Raw genomic sequence first — 18,513 nt, 5'->3', positions numbered from 1 at the left:
GCCTTAGAAATAAAAAGCACTACAACAGTAAGGAACAGTATCTGCGTAACAGGAACTCGAAATATTACCATTTATAATTAAATAACTGTAAGATGTGATTTTCAATAGCTAAATATAAATATTGCAACGAAACAATAGAAAAGTTAACAATTTGGAAGTAACAAAAACCAAACCAATATAAAGATTAGTTGGTAACTAATATAAAAATATAACACTATAATAGTTACCTATACAGAGTATCAACAGTTGAATAATAAATATTTTTAGAAAAATAGCAAATTGTGTACAAAGTTACTAGATTATATTATATCAGATACAGTCAAAACTTCTACCTTGCAACGTACGCTTTTGACCCCCCACTAACTGGGGCTCTTTGGTCTGGTACAGTCAATACTGCAGCATATATAAATTGCAATTTGGGTTAGCAAAAATCTCAAGCCATAAACGGCTATTAACCATTATTTCTTTAGACTGCGTTAAGTATAATATTAAGTACAATCACGAAAAAGTGACTATTAAAAAAAATCTATACTTACTTCCATGCTGCTTTATTAGCTGTTCCACCCCAGAACTCCACTGGTTAATGTAAAAGCGAAATGCAGCTGACACAGACCAATTATAGGAAAAGACCAAACTTTTATATATATTCTATATTCCACTTATATATGCTACTTCCAATTATACGACGGACAAGACATAAAAAATGTAAACGATGACTTCCTTGTAAGCACTTAACAGACAACTTCGCTATAGATTTCAATCAATATCAACGTAGGTTTTAATTCCTATTAAACAGTATATAACAACACAATACCATCGTACCGGATACAATGACGAACTTTAAAGTTAGAAATTGTTACCCGAAAAAGCCTGTAGATGGCAGTAATACTAGATATTACGTAACAAATTCTTCTAGACTGCAGAGATCTCAAACCATGGGTCGCGAACCCTTTTAATACAAAAATAAAAGATACCAGAAACAGGTTGAATAATCATAAGATAATAAATTCCGTGACGCATGATCAATACGTTACATGCTTCAGAATCTTTTGTTACTACTATTATTTGAAAAAGTATGTATATCTGTAGTAACTATAGGACTGAAATATCACAATCATAATAAAACATATTCCACTCCCACATAGCAGCAAGAAATGAAAGTACTAAGGCATTCTTACAAACAATTTCTTATTGAATTAAATATCATTAGAGATTTAATTTTCACCATCACTAATAAACGACGAAAAGTTAATGTGACTACAAACCTGCTGCATGCATTAGCCCTTCTGACTTTTGAGCAAACAGAAAACCATCCAAGACTTTGTACTCAAGTTTCTTATCTCCTGCCTTCAACGCCAGTTCTTTACATTTTTTATATACATCTTCTAAAGCGGTGTAAGTAGCACCTTGAGATTCAAGTACGTCCGCAATGTTTAACATCGTTCTGCATGCCTAAGGGAAGGAAAATATTTCCTAAGCTCTACCAATACTTAATCTGCATTTCAGTTTTATGTTATAATAAGTATTTATTACTACTTCACACCATCTCATGAAAAGATCTTTTGAAAAATTTTATTTAAAAAAAGTGCAATAGAATATACTAATATTATATAGGGTGTCCATTTAAAACCAGTACTCCTTACTTCCATATCAGCACATAAGATATCTCCAAATATTTGAGTCGTTCTATGCATAATTAACAGAAAATGAAAATGAGTATGACACCATCGCCAACACATCCAACCAGTATGGCCCATATCAGTGAAATACTTCCCGAAAATAGGCTTGTCAGCAAAGACGTGTGACTTTCACGATCGATGTGAATAACAATCAAACAATAGATGAACTGAAAAGCAGCATTACAAACGAGATAAATAGTATCTCTTCTGAAGAATTACAACGTATTTCCCAGAACATGCTATTACAAGCTCAGCGATACCTGCATGTTGTTAAATGACACCTCCAGCGTTTATTATAAACCGGAAAGTTTTAGAAAGGAAGTTTGTATAAGATGTAATAATACAGTGACACATACTTAACTTTATGTTATTTACATATGAAGTAATGTAAAATGTCTTTTGCGTAAAAGACAGATAGACAGTGAGTCGTACCGGTTTTATGTGTGATACCCTGTACAATACAGTCTAAGATAACGATCAGTCACAATAAATCTCATGATACAGAATTGTCATTAACGGATGTTTCCCAATATACATGGGACTAGTTTTCTTTTACAGGATAAGGAGCTAAACAGTATCAAGATGCAACTTTAGTGATATTCCTGCTAACATAGCTCACATTCATAGCCACAGAGCAGGCCAAACTATTCAGTATAAATAAGACTGGATTGGGTATAAGGTAAGCTTTCTAGGTTTTTATATGTCCCCTATAACATCTATTAGCAATTATATGACAGTAAAACGAACTTTTCCGATACTGAAGCTGAAATATTAATTATATTTGACTATAACAAAGTAACAAAATAAGTGAACAAAAATTACGATTATACAGTACCTTTCTACTACAGTAATTTATGCAATCACGTTCAATAAAACTCGAAACAATGGTTCACATTTTTTTTATTATATCTCTGCACCAAGTCAAGTTTCCTTTAATACATTCTTTCTTTTATGTTATGAAGTCGTATGTTTAAAACGCTTTTGTTTCTTTCTTACCACTAAAGATATATACATGTCGGATTACGTACAGAAAATAGTGTAAACATACTAACACTCAGAAGAACCAATATGAGTTCAAATGAAATGAAATGAAATCTTTGAGTTTTACGTCCCATGGTTATGCCGGTTAGGCTAAAGGAGACGGTGATGATGAGAAATGAATGAAATGGTGGAATGAAGAGTGGGAGGAAACGGGAGAACCCCGAGGAAACCCACGCACACGGTTTTTGTCCACCTCAAAGTTCACTTGGCGGAGGCTGGAATCGAACCCGGGACCCCAAGCACTAGAGGTGAAGGCTCTACCACTGAGCCACCGCGGCCCCGAATATAAGTTCATCTGCAGATCGGGAGGGAAAGAAGTAGGGTAAAGAAAAATTAAGAAGAAAAGAAAAACAGTTGAGAATGCTCCAAGAACACTGCCAGAACGAACAGAGCAGACCGAACGAAAAGAATGGAGAGATGGAGCGAAAAGGATAACTGTAATTGTTCCTACATGTAAAACTAAATCTTTTTGTCCGCACCTTCTTCTCTTTCTCGTAAAAATTCGCAAAATATCATCTCTCTATGACTTACGGTTCCCGAGATATAGCTCCTTAAATCTCCCGAAATTGAAAATATTTTGGCCAATATCTGAGGAACTGTGTCCAGATTGCCAGTGGTCAGTTGGCCAGCTGCCACCAGTTACTATTTGGTACCAAAATGTTTACCATCTTCTTAGGTAATGATCAACACCAATATCATCTCTCTAACTTACGGTTCCCGAGATATGGCTTTTTAAATCTCCGGAAATCGGCCATTTTTTTTTTTTTTTTTGGTCAAAATCTCGGGAAGGGTAAGAGTGACGCGAAAAATGCCATCACTTGTTCAGATAGTTTTTGATGCTCTATCGAATGCAGGGTTCAAAATTGAAAAATTCGCAAATAACAGACACACACACACGCACATATTATATATACATATTATATATACATATTATATATATATATATATATATATATATATATATATATATATATATATATATATATACAGAGACGAAGAGAGAGAGAGAGACAGAGAATTCAGTAACGAACGTTTTAAGTTTGTTGAAAATTGAGAACAGTCCACAATGTTCAACCCCAGTGTCACGGAGCTACTTTATAGCGTTATCAGGCTGTAAGTAGATAGAGTTTAGTAGAGGATCGTGACATAACGAGACGGGTAAATAAATAAATAAATAAATAAATAAATAAATAATAAAAAAGAACACACGAGCGAAAGAATAACAAGTAGCAATGTCAACTGTACACCGCGTCGTCAAGAAGTTTGGTTTGAATGGCGTCATTTTATCACTTAATATTGAAACCGGAAGTGGTTCTGATTTTAGTAGAAAGATCACAGTGGAAACGGAATGGAATATATCCTTGAGAAGCTTAGTTGATTAGAGAAAACCGCTCTCGCTATCTATTATCGTCTTTACGGTGATTACTGTTAAAACTAGAAATCGTAGTAGTAGATGTCATCCAATTTCAGTTTTAATAGAGATCAAAGTGCAGATGGAATATATTCTTGGTACACTTAACTGATTACAGAAAATCATTTCTCAATGTGTATTATGATGTTAAATCTACGGCGATCAACGCTAAAATCGGAACTGGTAGATTCCAGCCACTTATGGTTTGAGCAGAGGTTGGGAGAAAAGATAGTATCTATTTTTAAAATCGATTATCGAAAACCACTACATCGATTATCGAAAACCACTTCTCGCTATCTCTTATCGCTCTTGCTCTATGAAAATCAATACTAGAACCGGAAGTGGTCGTAGAAGTAGTATGGTTGTCAGTTGGGCTCACTTCTGTGCCCCTGATCCTTGGCTCAGGATCCATGTTCAAGAGGTATATAGGACCATTTAATTTAAATTTTGCGTTGGGTACGTCAGACCACTTCCTCTAATTTCAGGAAGTGTACATAGGACCACTTCTTAAATTTTGGGTGGTGATATAGAACCATGGTATGTACCTCTCTAAGTTTGGGTGATTCGTTTCATTTTATGGGTTAAAAATTTGCTAAACATTCAAAATTTGGAGAATTCTGACTTAATTTATCCTCTTTAATGAGATCTTTTTTATATTGGTATATAGTTATGTATAAGGGTTTATTCTATTTCGTAAGACATCGGCACATTGATGCACACACCTTACACTTTGGGAGATGTACACTCATGTCCAAAATTATTGTCGCATGTCTATAAATATGTTCAGGATTTCCACGCAACTGGCAAAAAAATTCCAGGATTTTCCAAGGGTTTTCCAGGATACTCAGGCAAATTTTCCAAGGATATTACATAAAAATTCCAAGGTATTTCTGACAAAATATACCTATTCTGAAGTTATAATATGCAGTTCAACAGAATATCGTTACTTTACTGTTAATCTTTAGACCAACACATCGCTATGGCAGATTAACTGAGTTTCATCATCATCTCCTTTTCACTTAGCTCCTTCACCACACTTTTCACTTCCTCTTCTTTTTGTTTTGCAGAACTTCTCATGCTGTTTGATTTTGCAATGAAAGTCAAACTGGCGCACTGTTCCGCTTTATCGGCGTATTTGTCAGCAGACTTCTGTAGTTCATTTATGTCATCTTGTAACCGTTTCTTTTTGTTCTTCAGCTCTTGAACAGCATCAGCAACTTCTTTTCTGTGATGACTTTCTTTGCCTTCTCCTTCTTCTGTCCTTCTATGAATAACTGGTACTTACTACGAGCACTTGATGCAGAAGCTTAAGAGTTCCTTCGAAATATCTACTTTTGTTACACCACCAACATAACTGACGTGGTCACATATTATTCTTTGCGCTTGGAATGACTTCTGCTGAAGATTTTCGATTTCAATTTCCTTATTAACAGAAAATCTTCTTTCAACTGTGGCTTGCCCATGTGATAAGAGAAGAACTGGCTTCATCACCTGCAACCACAACTTATTGTATTTTCCTGACGAACCAACTTCTCTACACAGGAAAGCATCAACACTTTCTTTGCCTGAAGTATGATCGAATTCCTTATATACACCGTTGTTTGGAAGGACACCATCAAGAAAATCTCTGTACTGCTTCAGCATAGCATCGCAAGAAGACATTCCACCCTCTATTCTATTTAAGTTTGTCAATGTCTTTAATAAGCTCGTCATCATTTTCTGACATCTCGGTTTATCTGTTCCCATTAATTTGGGATTCAGACATTGTATGGCACGTGCTAGTGGGTATTTGATAGGTGACTTTTCCATATCTTTTTTGGAATGCAGACAAGAAAAGACCTGCATTGAATGTTGAATTCTAGCACACGTTTTTCACTGATGGCCTTGCTAGTCAGTAACTGATCAAGCTCATGCTGAGCTGCAAATCCAACATCGATGTTTTTTGGATGCGTGTAATTTGCAGAATCTTGTATGTCTAATTTCAGTAGCTGTGGAATATTACCAATGCTTTCAACTTTATTATTCATAATAAATCTTCTTATTATATTTCGCACTAAATTATAAAGATCATCACAGAGGAAAGAAATCATTGGCTTGTCCACCTGATACACTGTCAAGAAATTGCCGATGTCCTTTGTGACTTGATGTTGTCAGTGGATCCTGAAAGTGGGACTTGATGGTTTTAAAAGAAACTGAGTTCGGGGTATTTGACGTTTTACTGCATTCATCAATAAATGGTTTTAACTCTTCCTGCATCTGTAGTACTCTCTCGGCAACGGGCAAATTTTCCACCCAACGGGAACACATATGGGCCAGTCATTTTCATGTAATCCTCCCTTCTAGCAGGGAAATCTTGAAAAAAAAAAAAAACTGTGCAAATTACTGAAAAGTTCCAACAAATGCCACCCTGTTTTGTTCATTCCTTCTTTTACAGAATTATGTACAATGTGGAGCCCACAGCTTTCCACATTTAACAAATGCACTCCTGAAGTCTGTAGCAACTGTTCCTGCAACAAACGATGAAACTTCCAATTGACATTCGGCCCATCCATGGATACCTGAAGAACTTTGTTTAGGTTCAGTCTTTCAACACAGTTCTGGAAATCTTCCAGCATCACTTCAGCAGCAGAATGTCCTATGAATGCTGAACCATAATACCGGGTTACCACCTGTAAGTGAAAAAAGTAAGTTGAAGTGCATTTGTTGTACAGAAATCACACTATCTGACCATATCACTGTTTTTATTAAGTAGAAATAATAAAAACAGTGCTTTGGTCAGATAGTGTATTTCTATCGTGTACAGAGGTTGTTTCCGATCTATGATGACGAAATGAAACACCCTGCGCAGCACCACCAAGCGGGAAGAGAAGGAAATTACCAGTCGTGTGGGCACCTTGGACCATTGACTGTGTGTGACAGATGTGGTAAGTGCATATCTGGACGAATGCCGCCGTAAATAAATGCTTTTTGGGAGGGCTACATAACTGCCCTTTCCGACGTAAACACTGCGTGCCAGCCTTTTAGAGTGGAAACTTCGCTGTAGGGCAATTGCCAAGGTGCAGGGCCACCAAATAGAGCACTCTCGATAGTGGCCACATGGTTTCTCTTAAGGTTAGTGTAGTTTGAAGTCGTCACCACAGATTGGAAACAACCTCTGTATTTTGTTTTAAAAAAATAACATCGAGTTCGTAATCACTGACATGATAACTCACAATATCAAGTTTTAATATAAATCTTACTCAAAACAGAGAAATGTGATTTTCGTCATATCGAATACTTTATTTCGCTTCTTTTATTTTAAAATCTTGGCATGAGACTAGTAATCAGGAACTTTGACTAAAACAAAGTTCTGATATCCGTGCAACTAATCCCCTCCAATCTCAATCAAAACCAACCTTCCCCAACTTCGGTAGGACCTTAGTTATACCTCCATATGTTTCTGTTAGAGCTCAGAACATTAAGTGTCATGAGTCTAAAGTGCCTTTGCAATTAGTTCCTTTGCTTAATTATGATTACAAATAACTAAGTCGCAATTAATAATATGGCATAATGTGTCTGTGCCACTTCTTTAGCATCGTAACCAAATAACGGTGATTTCCACTACAACCAAAGCTGTATAAGTTGAGGAGATATAATTAAGCATTACCTTTTAAAGTGTCAAAAATGGCGAATATTTCGCAGAGGTGAGCCAAAAGTATGCTTACTTTAGGTTAAGTAAAGCTAGTTTAGTTACTTTTAAAAATAGTCGACACATCACTACACTTAGAATGATGCGAGTATTCAATAACAAATTGGTTCTTGTATTTAAAACTAACAGTAAAATTTTCAATAACATCTACTTACCCTGTTGTTAATATCCCAAATGCGAACGTGGATATCCATCTGTTTCATAGCTGTCGTTGAGTTCAAAGTTTCATCAAAAAGCAGAACGTAACTTGGGTGCGCAGACAAGTAATCTTGAAGGAGAATTTTGAAATATGGCGCCAAACCAAATACACTTAAATATGAACACTTAGTTTCACCACAAGAAAACTGTTTGGCCACATCACTGTCGGGGAACATAGAGGTAAAAAGACTCGAAATGTTTTGACAAGAATTGTACGAGTAATGCGATGTCACGACTTTCATTGCCCAAAGTACTTCAGCTCGCACACAATCGTTGCGTGTCACCTGAATGGTTGGTGATGCACTGGTAGATGGCAAATCGGCTTTACTAACTTCTTTCCGTTCATTACCTACAGTAGTTTTCGGCTGAAAAAAATTCTGCACTGTTCCGTTTCGGTTGTTTGTCAAAGTCAATGTTTCTTTCCCCCTGCATGACTTCGAATGGCAGCTTCACCCATGTTGCAAACATCGAACACTTTTGAGCAAAGCACACATTTTGCACTGTACTTGTCCGGACCCACAGTCAGCAACTCTTTATATTCTTTTTTCTTCAGCCAAGTTTCACTGAACGTGGATTTAGCTTTAGGATTTTTTTTTTTTTTTTGGTCTAATCGTTAAGTAAAATAACAAGAAAAGTATCGCTATTATTCAACCACATGAACAAAGCACAATCCATCAAACGAAGATCGCCAGTGAACTAACTGGACATTTCTCTTTCCTTCCTTCCTTCGTAATGGATATTGCTCTGAAGGCGGTAGCACGCCTTTGAGCAGTTTACACGAACGGTTGAGGAACCGTAAACGCATAGTATACATAATGTTCAGTCTAATGCACTCTCACTTTTATACAATGTCCTTGCAGATTAAGATGTGACGTTGCTTAGTTGTTACTTCGACTACACAAAAAGGTCAAAAACATGATACGAGAAGCAAAACAGTAATGTTTTTAAATCATTCACTAAGCACAGGAATCTCTAATGAACACATCTCTCCACAGAGCGGAAATGTATTACACCGAACATGATGTATATTGTGCGTTTCCGTTTACTCAGCCGCCTTAGAATGCGACACTGAGAGGGAAATGTCCTAGCAATTTTTATCTCTCAGGACTGTTTTCGTTCGCATTCTATTGCATGTAATTGCAACTAGTTAGGAAATTGAAAAACTTCCACTTTTCCAGGATTTTTCCAGGACTGCAAAGAAATTCAAGGATATTCCAGGACATTCCAGGGTAATTTCAATTTCCGGGGTTTTCCAGGGGCGTGGGAACCCTGTATGTTGTTGTAGGAATATAATTTGATAACGAATTCGCTCGGTATTTCTTAAAACGTTAATATGTGTATAATCGGCAAAGATATGTATGTGGCAAATTTCATGTCAAAAGAGCAGTAAACAAGAACAATAAAACGAAAATAAAACTTTCTTGTTTATTTAGCAACATTTTGTTTTACTCATTCTAATTTTTGTGTTTATAATTATTTGCCTATGAAATTTACCACAAATATACAATTCCCCGATTATACATTGGTATGAGTATTAAAAGTACCCTGTAAAATAATTATTAAATTATATTCTTACAAGAAAACAATTACAGATATGCGACAATCATTTTGGACATGAGTGTACATTGGCCCACCGTTAAATGTACAAATTTAAAAAAAAAAAATGGTATATGATCTCTAAGACTCGGAAATATATAGCTGTAAATTTGACAAATCCTGTTTGCTCCCTTTTATGAGTTTAAAAAAAAAAAAAAAAAAAAAAAACTGTCAAAACTTTAAAATTTTGAGGTTTCTTAAATCAAGCCACTTGAGGATGCCCCACATAAAACAAGTACGCCTCACATTATCAAACGAGGTCAGCCATCCCTGGATGCCCATGGCCACCCTTTCCAGCATCTCTTATACACAGGTAAGTGTTTAACATTACTATTGCTGTTAGTGTTACTTGAATCTCGTGCGAGCACTGGCTTTATGTGGGACAGCCTGTATGTGTACATATACGAATATTTAACAATTATATTTTTCTAATGTTAAAATTTTAAACAAGTTTAGAATTTGAGATCAAAAATAGTTTTTAAACAAAATTATCAGCTACAGTAATGTAAGAAACATGAATATAAATCTGCTTAAAATGAAAAAGAAAAAAAAGAGAGAAAATACAATACAATAAATTAAATATGAAAAATAAAAAGATGTAAACAATGAACTTCAAATCGAACCTATCATAGCAAGGAGAAAAGAACAGACTAAATGACTGACTATAAGCGCAAACTTTTTTTTATGTTATTTTGTAACAAGCTTTACATAATATATGTCGCATATATAAAATAAGTTTAAACAACGTGGCCTACGTGGTCTTTCATGCATGAAGAGTATTGGCAGATATGCCAGATACTCCCCTGTTAATGATATAATTTTACAAGCTCTTACCACGGCTGGAATTCCTTCCATACGTGAACCTGAGGCTGTTGTCGTTCAGATGGTAAACGACCTGATGGCACGATATTAGTGCCTTGGATGAAAGGCAAATCACTAGTATGGGACTTTACATGTTCAGATACATTTGCCCATTCAAGTCTCCCGTTGGCTGTTATGAATGCTGGAGCTGTTGCTAGTCACAGGGAGGCTGAAAAGCAATGGAAATACAACAACCTCCTTGATAAATTTATTTTTGCTCCAATTGCCATCGAGACTAGTGATGCTTTGGGATCTACAAGCCTTGATTTCATTAGAGAAGTAGACAGACACATTTCTATCGTTACTGGAGATGTTCGTTCATCTTTCCTAATTCAATACATTGCTATCCAACGTGCCAACGTGTCGTCGGTTCTTGGCACCTTACCTTACGAGGTGTTTTTTTTTCTCTAATATAAAGGATAACACCTATAAACTGAATGACATACTGTACAAACAAGGTCAATACATCAATGAAACTGAAGAACAGATACGAAACTCTTGCGAAGGAAGAAAACTACTTGACTAATAATAATAATAATAATAATGTTCAACTGTTTCGAACATTATTGTACAATTTATGTAAATTTATTGCTTAATTTAACATAATATTTTTCTTGTATTTTAAAAAATATTTGAAATGAAAAAGTGTATTAATGCTTTTGGGGTTCATTTTGAGAAATTGTAAAAGGTATTAAGTAAATAAATTAAGAATAATAAACTTGTAATAATTGCCAAAAAAAGTTAAAACTTAATTAAAAATAAAATCAGAACAAAGCAAATTAGATTTATTGGAAAGGAAGGGAAGAAGAGAAACAGAAATTCAACAAGGTGAAGAAGGGATAATATATAGAATCAGATGCAAAGGATGAGAAATGAATTATGTACGAGAAACAAGGAAGAGGTTAGAAGATCGGATTAAACAACGCAAGGACGACACTAGATTGAAGAGGGATAATAACGCAGTATACAAACATGTGAGAGAAATAAGAGAGAAATACATTGGGAAGATGTGGAAGATCTGGAAAGGGAAAGAAGAAGCATTACAGGAAAGAGAGGGAACGAAATCAACAAAGAAAGAAACTGATGAATTGTAATAGCGGACTGAATATCCATGATTCGTGGAGAAAGATTTTAGATAGAGTAGAAAAGAAAGAAAAGATGACAGAAGTGTTGAAGTATCTACGTATAGAGTAAGGCAGGTGTGCCAATCAAAAGTTTAAATTCTTTTTTACAACAAAAGTGAAAGTTTTATTATTAACCACTTTTGACGACTGTCGCGAATTCGCGACATACTACTAATGCGGCCTTCTGCAAGCTGGTGTGCAGTGGTAGCCGCAGATGCCGATTACAGCGAATTCGAAATTACCCACTCAACGCATCGTTGATTACTCTGCCATCTATTGACGATTTTGCCTACTTTCGTGAGCATAAGAATTTTGGCAACAACAGAAAAATCGTTATTCTGCGTTTTTCCTGGTTTCATATACCGTTTTATTGGAAAACAGTGCTTAGCATATATATATATATATATAAAGTTTCTAATACTTACGATTTTCCCTACGGTTCTGAAACTCAATGTTGCTCACTTTGGAACAAACGATTCTCGAGAAACTATAGTAATGTGGTTAGACACTTTTTCGTAACATAATGAAATACATAGTAATTAAATACTTTTCACATATTTTTCAGTTAATCCAACTTTAGTAACCTTAATTAATGTAAAATGTATAACTGAATATTGTTTTCAAACTATTTTGTGTAATTCAGACGTTAAGGAGTTAAAAGTTGTTAAAATGATAGGAAGGATCTCAATTGGTTCTTACAAAGGACCTCCTTTAATTTTCTTAGATATATAAGCTGTAACATTTAGATTTTATTTCATAATGTATCTGATGAATTAAGGTAAAGCACTTTCAAAGCTAGAATGAACAGGCATTCAAGTTTTATCTACCTCTTTGGGATTATCTTCCCATAATTGAAGCTCCTTTTCAAAGTATTCCTTTGCTAAATCGTATTGTTCATTGTCTTTATAGGTGGTTGCCAGGGACACATACATTGGAGAGAGAGCCTTCCCACTTTCACCAGCAGCCTCTGCACACTGAAAAATAAGCAACAAGTCCAATAAGTTGGCAAATCACTGATCACAAGTTTTATAAAAGTGCAAATCTCAGTAATTTTCAGGTATCAAAGGTTGGTCTTGTACTTCAGTTACCAGTTTCCGAATATTACAATAAAATTATTATCTATATTTTGTCATTTGAATTTTCTTACTTTAAGTCTTATTGTGCATTTGAATGTAGTTCTACTACCCAAAGAATACAAAACTGAGAGTCAATTTGATAAATGTGTTCTACTCCACTTTCCTTAGAACATCAGAAACTGTTTTGAGTAGTCAAAAGAAATAAGCCAACTGAATTATTGCTTTTATATTTAGTAAAATCTAACTAGGATGAACATTAAAGAAAACAGGCCCTCATCTCGTTCATAAAAAATAATTATGCATTATTATATCATTTCGGTTCTTCCTAGAGTCTTTTAAGTAATATTTCCTCTAGTTGTTGTTCTTTCTTTACATATTATTCCTTGAATACTAATAATACTGTAATTAGTATCAGAATCACCAACGATAATATTCACAGGAAAAGTAAGTTCTGATAGTATTCAGTCCAGCAAAGCGAGTATGAATAGGTGTGTAAACGTTTGTAAATAGAACTCACGACGCGTCACTGGGAAGGAAGACTATATCTTTTAACCCATATATGAAACCGTTTTCTGAACATTATCATTGACATTCATTATTTAAAACTTAACCTCAAGAACAGATTTGTACAAGTGAGGAGTGTTTTCGGAGTATAGTGTGCTTTTGAAATATTTAGGAAAAGTCCCATATAAGAATGAATATATAGGGAAAGTAGACCGACTAGAGTAAATGTTACTCAAGAACGCTCCAGAGGGGTAAAATAATTAAAATAACTCACAAATTATCATTTACAGATACAAGGTAGGTGCCTGCTTTTAAATTATAGATACGTGTCCTTAGGCGTCCATTAACAAATATAGGCTGGACTTAAAAATATCTATAACTTATACGAGCTACCAAGTTATAAAGTCATAAGCAGGGTGCCTACTAAAATTCCAAAATGAAATTTCGCGGCCTTTTCTTTACCAAACCATAAAATTTCGTAACATTCTGACGAGCAAATTTGGGTGCGAATTAGGCCGAATTTTCATGCATGCGATAGAAGCGTGCTTTGCTTGCCATTTAGTAGTGTCTAAAGTCGACCATAGACATTATGACGGTGAATTTTGGCGTTTTATAGAACAAAATTTTCCAGTCCAAAACAAAATTTGTACAAATACTTATATTTATACAAATAAAAAGATCGTGACCTAAAAGCCATATTTCTTGACTTTCACGAACGTTTTCTGATTTCGTGATTCTTTCGTGACCGATAGACGCCTTGATAACACTACATGACTATATTATTCTATACGTATTTATAAGCTAAACAAATGGGTTTAGAGAATGAAAACAAAATTATAAATTGTGCAAGAGTTTATAAAATGCTGTAACATTGTCTATGGTTTAGTACTTTTTTTTTTTTTTTTTTTTTTTAATATTACTGTTTAAAGCAAAGCGTAACATTACTGAATACGAAAGACGGTGAAACTGGTCTGCATTGAGTTATAAGAAGACAGTTTGTATGGTTTTAGAGTGAACTGTATTCAGAAGTCAGTGGGAATTAATAAATATTGTGATAAACTCATTTATGCATTATTTTTGGTGTATTTAAGTTCAGACGATTTAATTCCCTTTCATTTTAAATAGAGGGATCATGTTGTATCACTTAATAGTAGAGCCATAAGTATTCAGCCAGTGTGACTGCTATATTTACAACAGCGCTACGCATTCTCGCACGGATAGCAACATACAGCAGACAAAAAGACTGACGGCCTTGGCAACCAACGGCAGCCAATCACAGCCCTACCTGTGATTACGTCATCTGGTAGGCGTAGCTCGCGCAAACAGCGAGTACAAGAGAGAATCCGCGAGAAGCAATCATTAATTGGCGCGCAGACACTGATGGTCGAACAAGATGTAGTAAAAGCTGCACCTATGGACTGATTTGAAACCTAAAGAAAACTTGTATCCGATATCATCCAAGATAAGTTAGATTACAATATATTTTTGTTACTATAAAGAACCTATTCGTTGATAAAGGACATGTAAGTAATATGATTCTATAAAGAAATAAACCTATATTCCTGTGTATCATTTGCTGTAGTTGCGTCTATAAGGTTATGCCTCATGTTCTTTGTCTTGTGTGCATGGTACAATATATTGATACAAGTGAATTTTTAGAGTGTTTAATCAATTTTCACATTAACTGATGCTGAAGTTTTGTTTCGTCCCTCAATTTAAAGTCATTACTCGAATTTTCACCTATGTGTAGTTAGCGAGGGAAGAAGCTATCGTTTTGCGATAACTTGTTTCTTCGATAACGCTCAGGAGAAAAATTCAATTAATGGCTATCTAATGTGATATTTGCTCTACTTGGACTACCATCCTATGGAGTAAACGCCACAATACAGGAAACTCGCCATTGATTGTTACTGATTATGTAGTTATGTTGCAGGAATGACGGACAATTAAGATAATGAGCTTCGCGGACACATGAATAGGTTTCATAAGGAAGAAGGAAATGGATAACAGTATATCGGTCACTTTGCAATGTAAATAGTTAGTTGAATTTTATTTTTCAATAACGGAAGTTATTCTGAAAGATGTTTTTACAATTGCATTGAAATCCCCCCTTGTTCTAGAAGATGCTAAGCAAAAATAATAATTTCTATTTGAATACGCAAGAAATAAGTAAATAAAAGCATATACGAAGTATTTAATGAAAATTTGCTGATTTTTGTAATTCGATATTTCAAATAGTTAAAGTCTGGGTGCAAAGTTATGGAGAAGTTGACCATCCCTCTTCCTTCTTCCCAATTTCAACTCAAATTTCTATACAAGAACACAAAAAATACACACGAGAGAATTTGTTTATGCAGGGGTGCCCACAAGGGGGGGCTATGACGCAAACTGCGTCATTGAAATATTTGGGGGGGGTTAAAAATCTATATAAATATGTTTGACGGGGGGGGGTAAAAATTAATCGAAAAGATTTTTTTCATGGAAGAATACCTATGGATAGACAATTGCGGGGGGGTGCGTCATGGACATAAGGGGGGGGGGCACCACTGGTTTATGGAATTATGGCAGAACTCTCTCTCTCTCTCACACACACACACACGCACACACACACACACACACATATATATATATATATATATATATATATATATATATATATATATTTATCCTGATACCGATGGAACGACCATACATTGGCGATTTGCATTTCATCAGGCGACCTGGTCGATCAGGCGACACTATATGGTCGTCCAGTGGGAAACCGTGTTAGACGGTCTCCTCTCACCATCACTAATGCGTAGAAATCAACTTTGAAAATTGACGTTGGTGGTCCCAACGGTGCTGAGATAACTTTTTTTTGTATAACTGCAGTTCAGGGTTTCATCGGCAGGTGCGCGACACTCGCGAGCGTATAGCTTGTCGAGCGTATAGTTCTATCTATATCAAGGCGCGTTGGACCACCGGAAGTTCTCATTTCGCAGTTGGCAGCTGTGCTCACCATTGGCTCGTGCATGCACTTTGTTCTGTTTGCAGATAGAGAGATTTCTCGCGGTTTCGGAAGCTAGAAGAAACAACATGAATGAAGGAATCAAACAATGATTAAAAAGTAACTGAAAAAACTGACAGAATATTTTATATAGTAATATACAAGACGATAAGAAAAAGTAACAACGTTTTTAGCTTGTACATAGAATACATGTAACTATCTGCAAATAATTATTATAATACGTTGTTTCAACTATTATCATACATATTAATCGTGTGGGATGTCAAATACTTTTACAAGCAGTGTTGGGCGTCTTTGGGCCACTTTCACATAATAAAAGCCGAAAGTTACTGGCAGAAGATTAAAAATGTTTTATTTCCATTTATAAGAAAATTGTTAATCGTTTTATACTAGTTTCCTTAAATCTCGGATCCGTTTCCCGCAGAGCCGTAGCTCGAAGGGTTCGCGCGGGGCGGTCGTCCCGGGCGCTGATGGCTAGAAAGCGCCGAACGAGCAAAAAGAAAGAAAAAGTGCTGGAAATTATTTAAAAAAGTACTGACTCCCTATTAAATCAATGTTGTTGTCGGTTTTGATACAATTTGATACAACTGTAACACTACGATTTTGATAAAATTTGGCAGTTAGATACTACACATAAAATACACGAATACGTGTTTTTTTTTTTTTTAATTTTCTGCGGAGAAACAATTATTGGGGACCAAAGCCCCTGCCCAATATTTCGAAAGTTCACGCTCGAACGCAGTATGAAGTGGACAGAAGTGAATGAAATTGTACACAGATATTGTACCTAGTAGATGTAAAATGAGGGAATACTTGTTTCGTATTTTCCTGAAACAAAGAAATAAATGGGTGGGGCAAAGACCCTTCCAAATATTTGATTACGAAATATGAAAAATGCTAATGAGCATACTTTCGAAATGCCTAAATTACATAGAGAATCGCAACGAAAGTATGTTAAGAAACAATATACAAAAATAAGCTAACCCGTGTTTTGTAGTTTGTGCGGAAGAACTGTGTGGATGTCAAGGTCCTCTCCTAAAAGAGTACATAATAAAGCAGAAGTGCAGGAAGGAGTGGACCGAAGCAAATGAAATTACACATAGATCTTGTATATGTAAAATAAGGCAATAGGTGTTTTGCAAGTAGCTAGGGGGCGCTAACTTCAGTCTTTGAACTTGAACTTTTGAGGGCGGAAACACAAAACATTCGAAATTCACTGTATTGATTCCTACTTTTAGGTCATCTATCTATCGGTAAAATTTCACTATTTTCATACTAGTTTCTTCTACCCATAGCCTATTTTTATAGTATTTTGGGGTGCGCCTTTAACCCTTACAGTGTTCTTTCACATAAATAAAAACATGTGTCGATTTGTTTGCTGTTTACTGTTGATGTGCAAATTTGAAGCAAATCAGTGCGAGACACTTGGGAAACACGAATTGCTTTATTTTACATATACAATATCTACACACAATTTCATTCGTTTCGGTCCACTTTTTCTTGCGCTTCTGCTGTAATATTTACTTTCTTCGGAGGGGCCTTGGCCCAACACTATTTTTCCGCAGAAACTAAAAACACATGTTCGCTTATTTTTTTGCCTATTGTCTCTACACAAAATGTTGTAGTAATTCTTCTTATCCTTTAGGCACTTCTAATATATACTTATTCGCACTTTTGATATTTCGTAATCAAAGGTTTGGAAAGGTCTGTGCCCCATCCACCTGGGTTTTTTTTTTTTAAGAAAATACGAAATACGTATTCCTTCGTTTTAATTCTACAGTATCTATGCATAATTTCATTTACTTTGGTCCACTTCTTCTTGCTTTTCGAACGCCAACTTTCAAAATTTTGAGTTGGGGCTTGTGCACCCTAAAACTTTTTCCGTAGGAAGAAATTACGTATTCATTTATTTCATGTGTAACATCTACCTCCCAAATTTTATCAAAATCGGAGTGTTACACTTGGGAAGTGTTACATGTTAGTACTTAAAGAAAGTTATTGCTGTATATCATTTTTAATGACGATGTGATATATATAAGGTGCTAAGTAAAAGTAATTATTTATAATGTACTCAAGAGCGTTTTCAAAATCAGAAACAGTCAAAGTCTGAGTCTGAAATACGTTGATGGTGATGGGTTTGCTTACTTAATCATGCTTTTCTACCCAATGGGATTAATATTTCTGTGAGAATGAAGATACAAAAATGAAAGGAGTGAAGAGATATAAGAGGACATGCAAGTTGCTGTTTGCGCGGGATATTAAAAGTGTAGGTAAACAAGAGGAATAATAACACTTTCGAACTTTAAGCAGGTGTAAAAAAGGTGTCAG

General features: G+C 35.3%; 1 protein-coding gene across 1 annotated transcript in view; it reads right to left on the bottom strand.

The window, feature by feature from the left end:
- The window catches only part of LOC145675775 (tonsoku-like protein), a 149,531-nt gene that overhangs the window by 60,490 nt on the left and 70,528 nt on the right, over window positions 1–18,513 (bottom strand). The window contains exons 10-11 of the mRNA XM_081746456.1: window positions 12,426–12,572; window positions 1,266–1,452 (exon numbers count right to left, since the gene is read on the bottom strand). Of these exons, the coding sequence (XP_081602582.1) occupies window positions 1,266–1,452; window positions 12,426–12,572 (334 nt within the window). The remainder of the gene's footprint in view (window positions 1–1,265; window positions 1,453–12,425; window positions 12,573–18,513) is intronic.

This window comes from Thermobia domestica, chromosome 18, assembly GCF_964235325.1.
Source record: "Thermobia domestica chromosome 18, izTheDome1.hap1.1, whole genome shotgun sequence".
In the NCBI taxonomy this organism is placed as follows: Eukaryota; Metazoa; Arthropoda; class Insecta; order Zygentoma; family Lepismatidae; genus Thermobia; species Thermobia domestica.
This window is presented reverse-complemented; position numbering and strand designations above follow the sequence as displayed.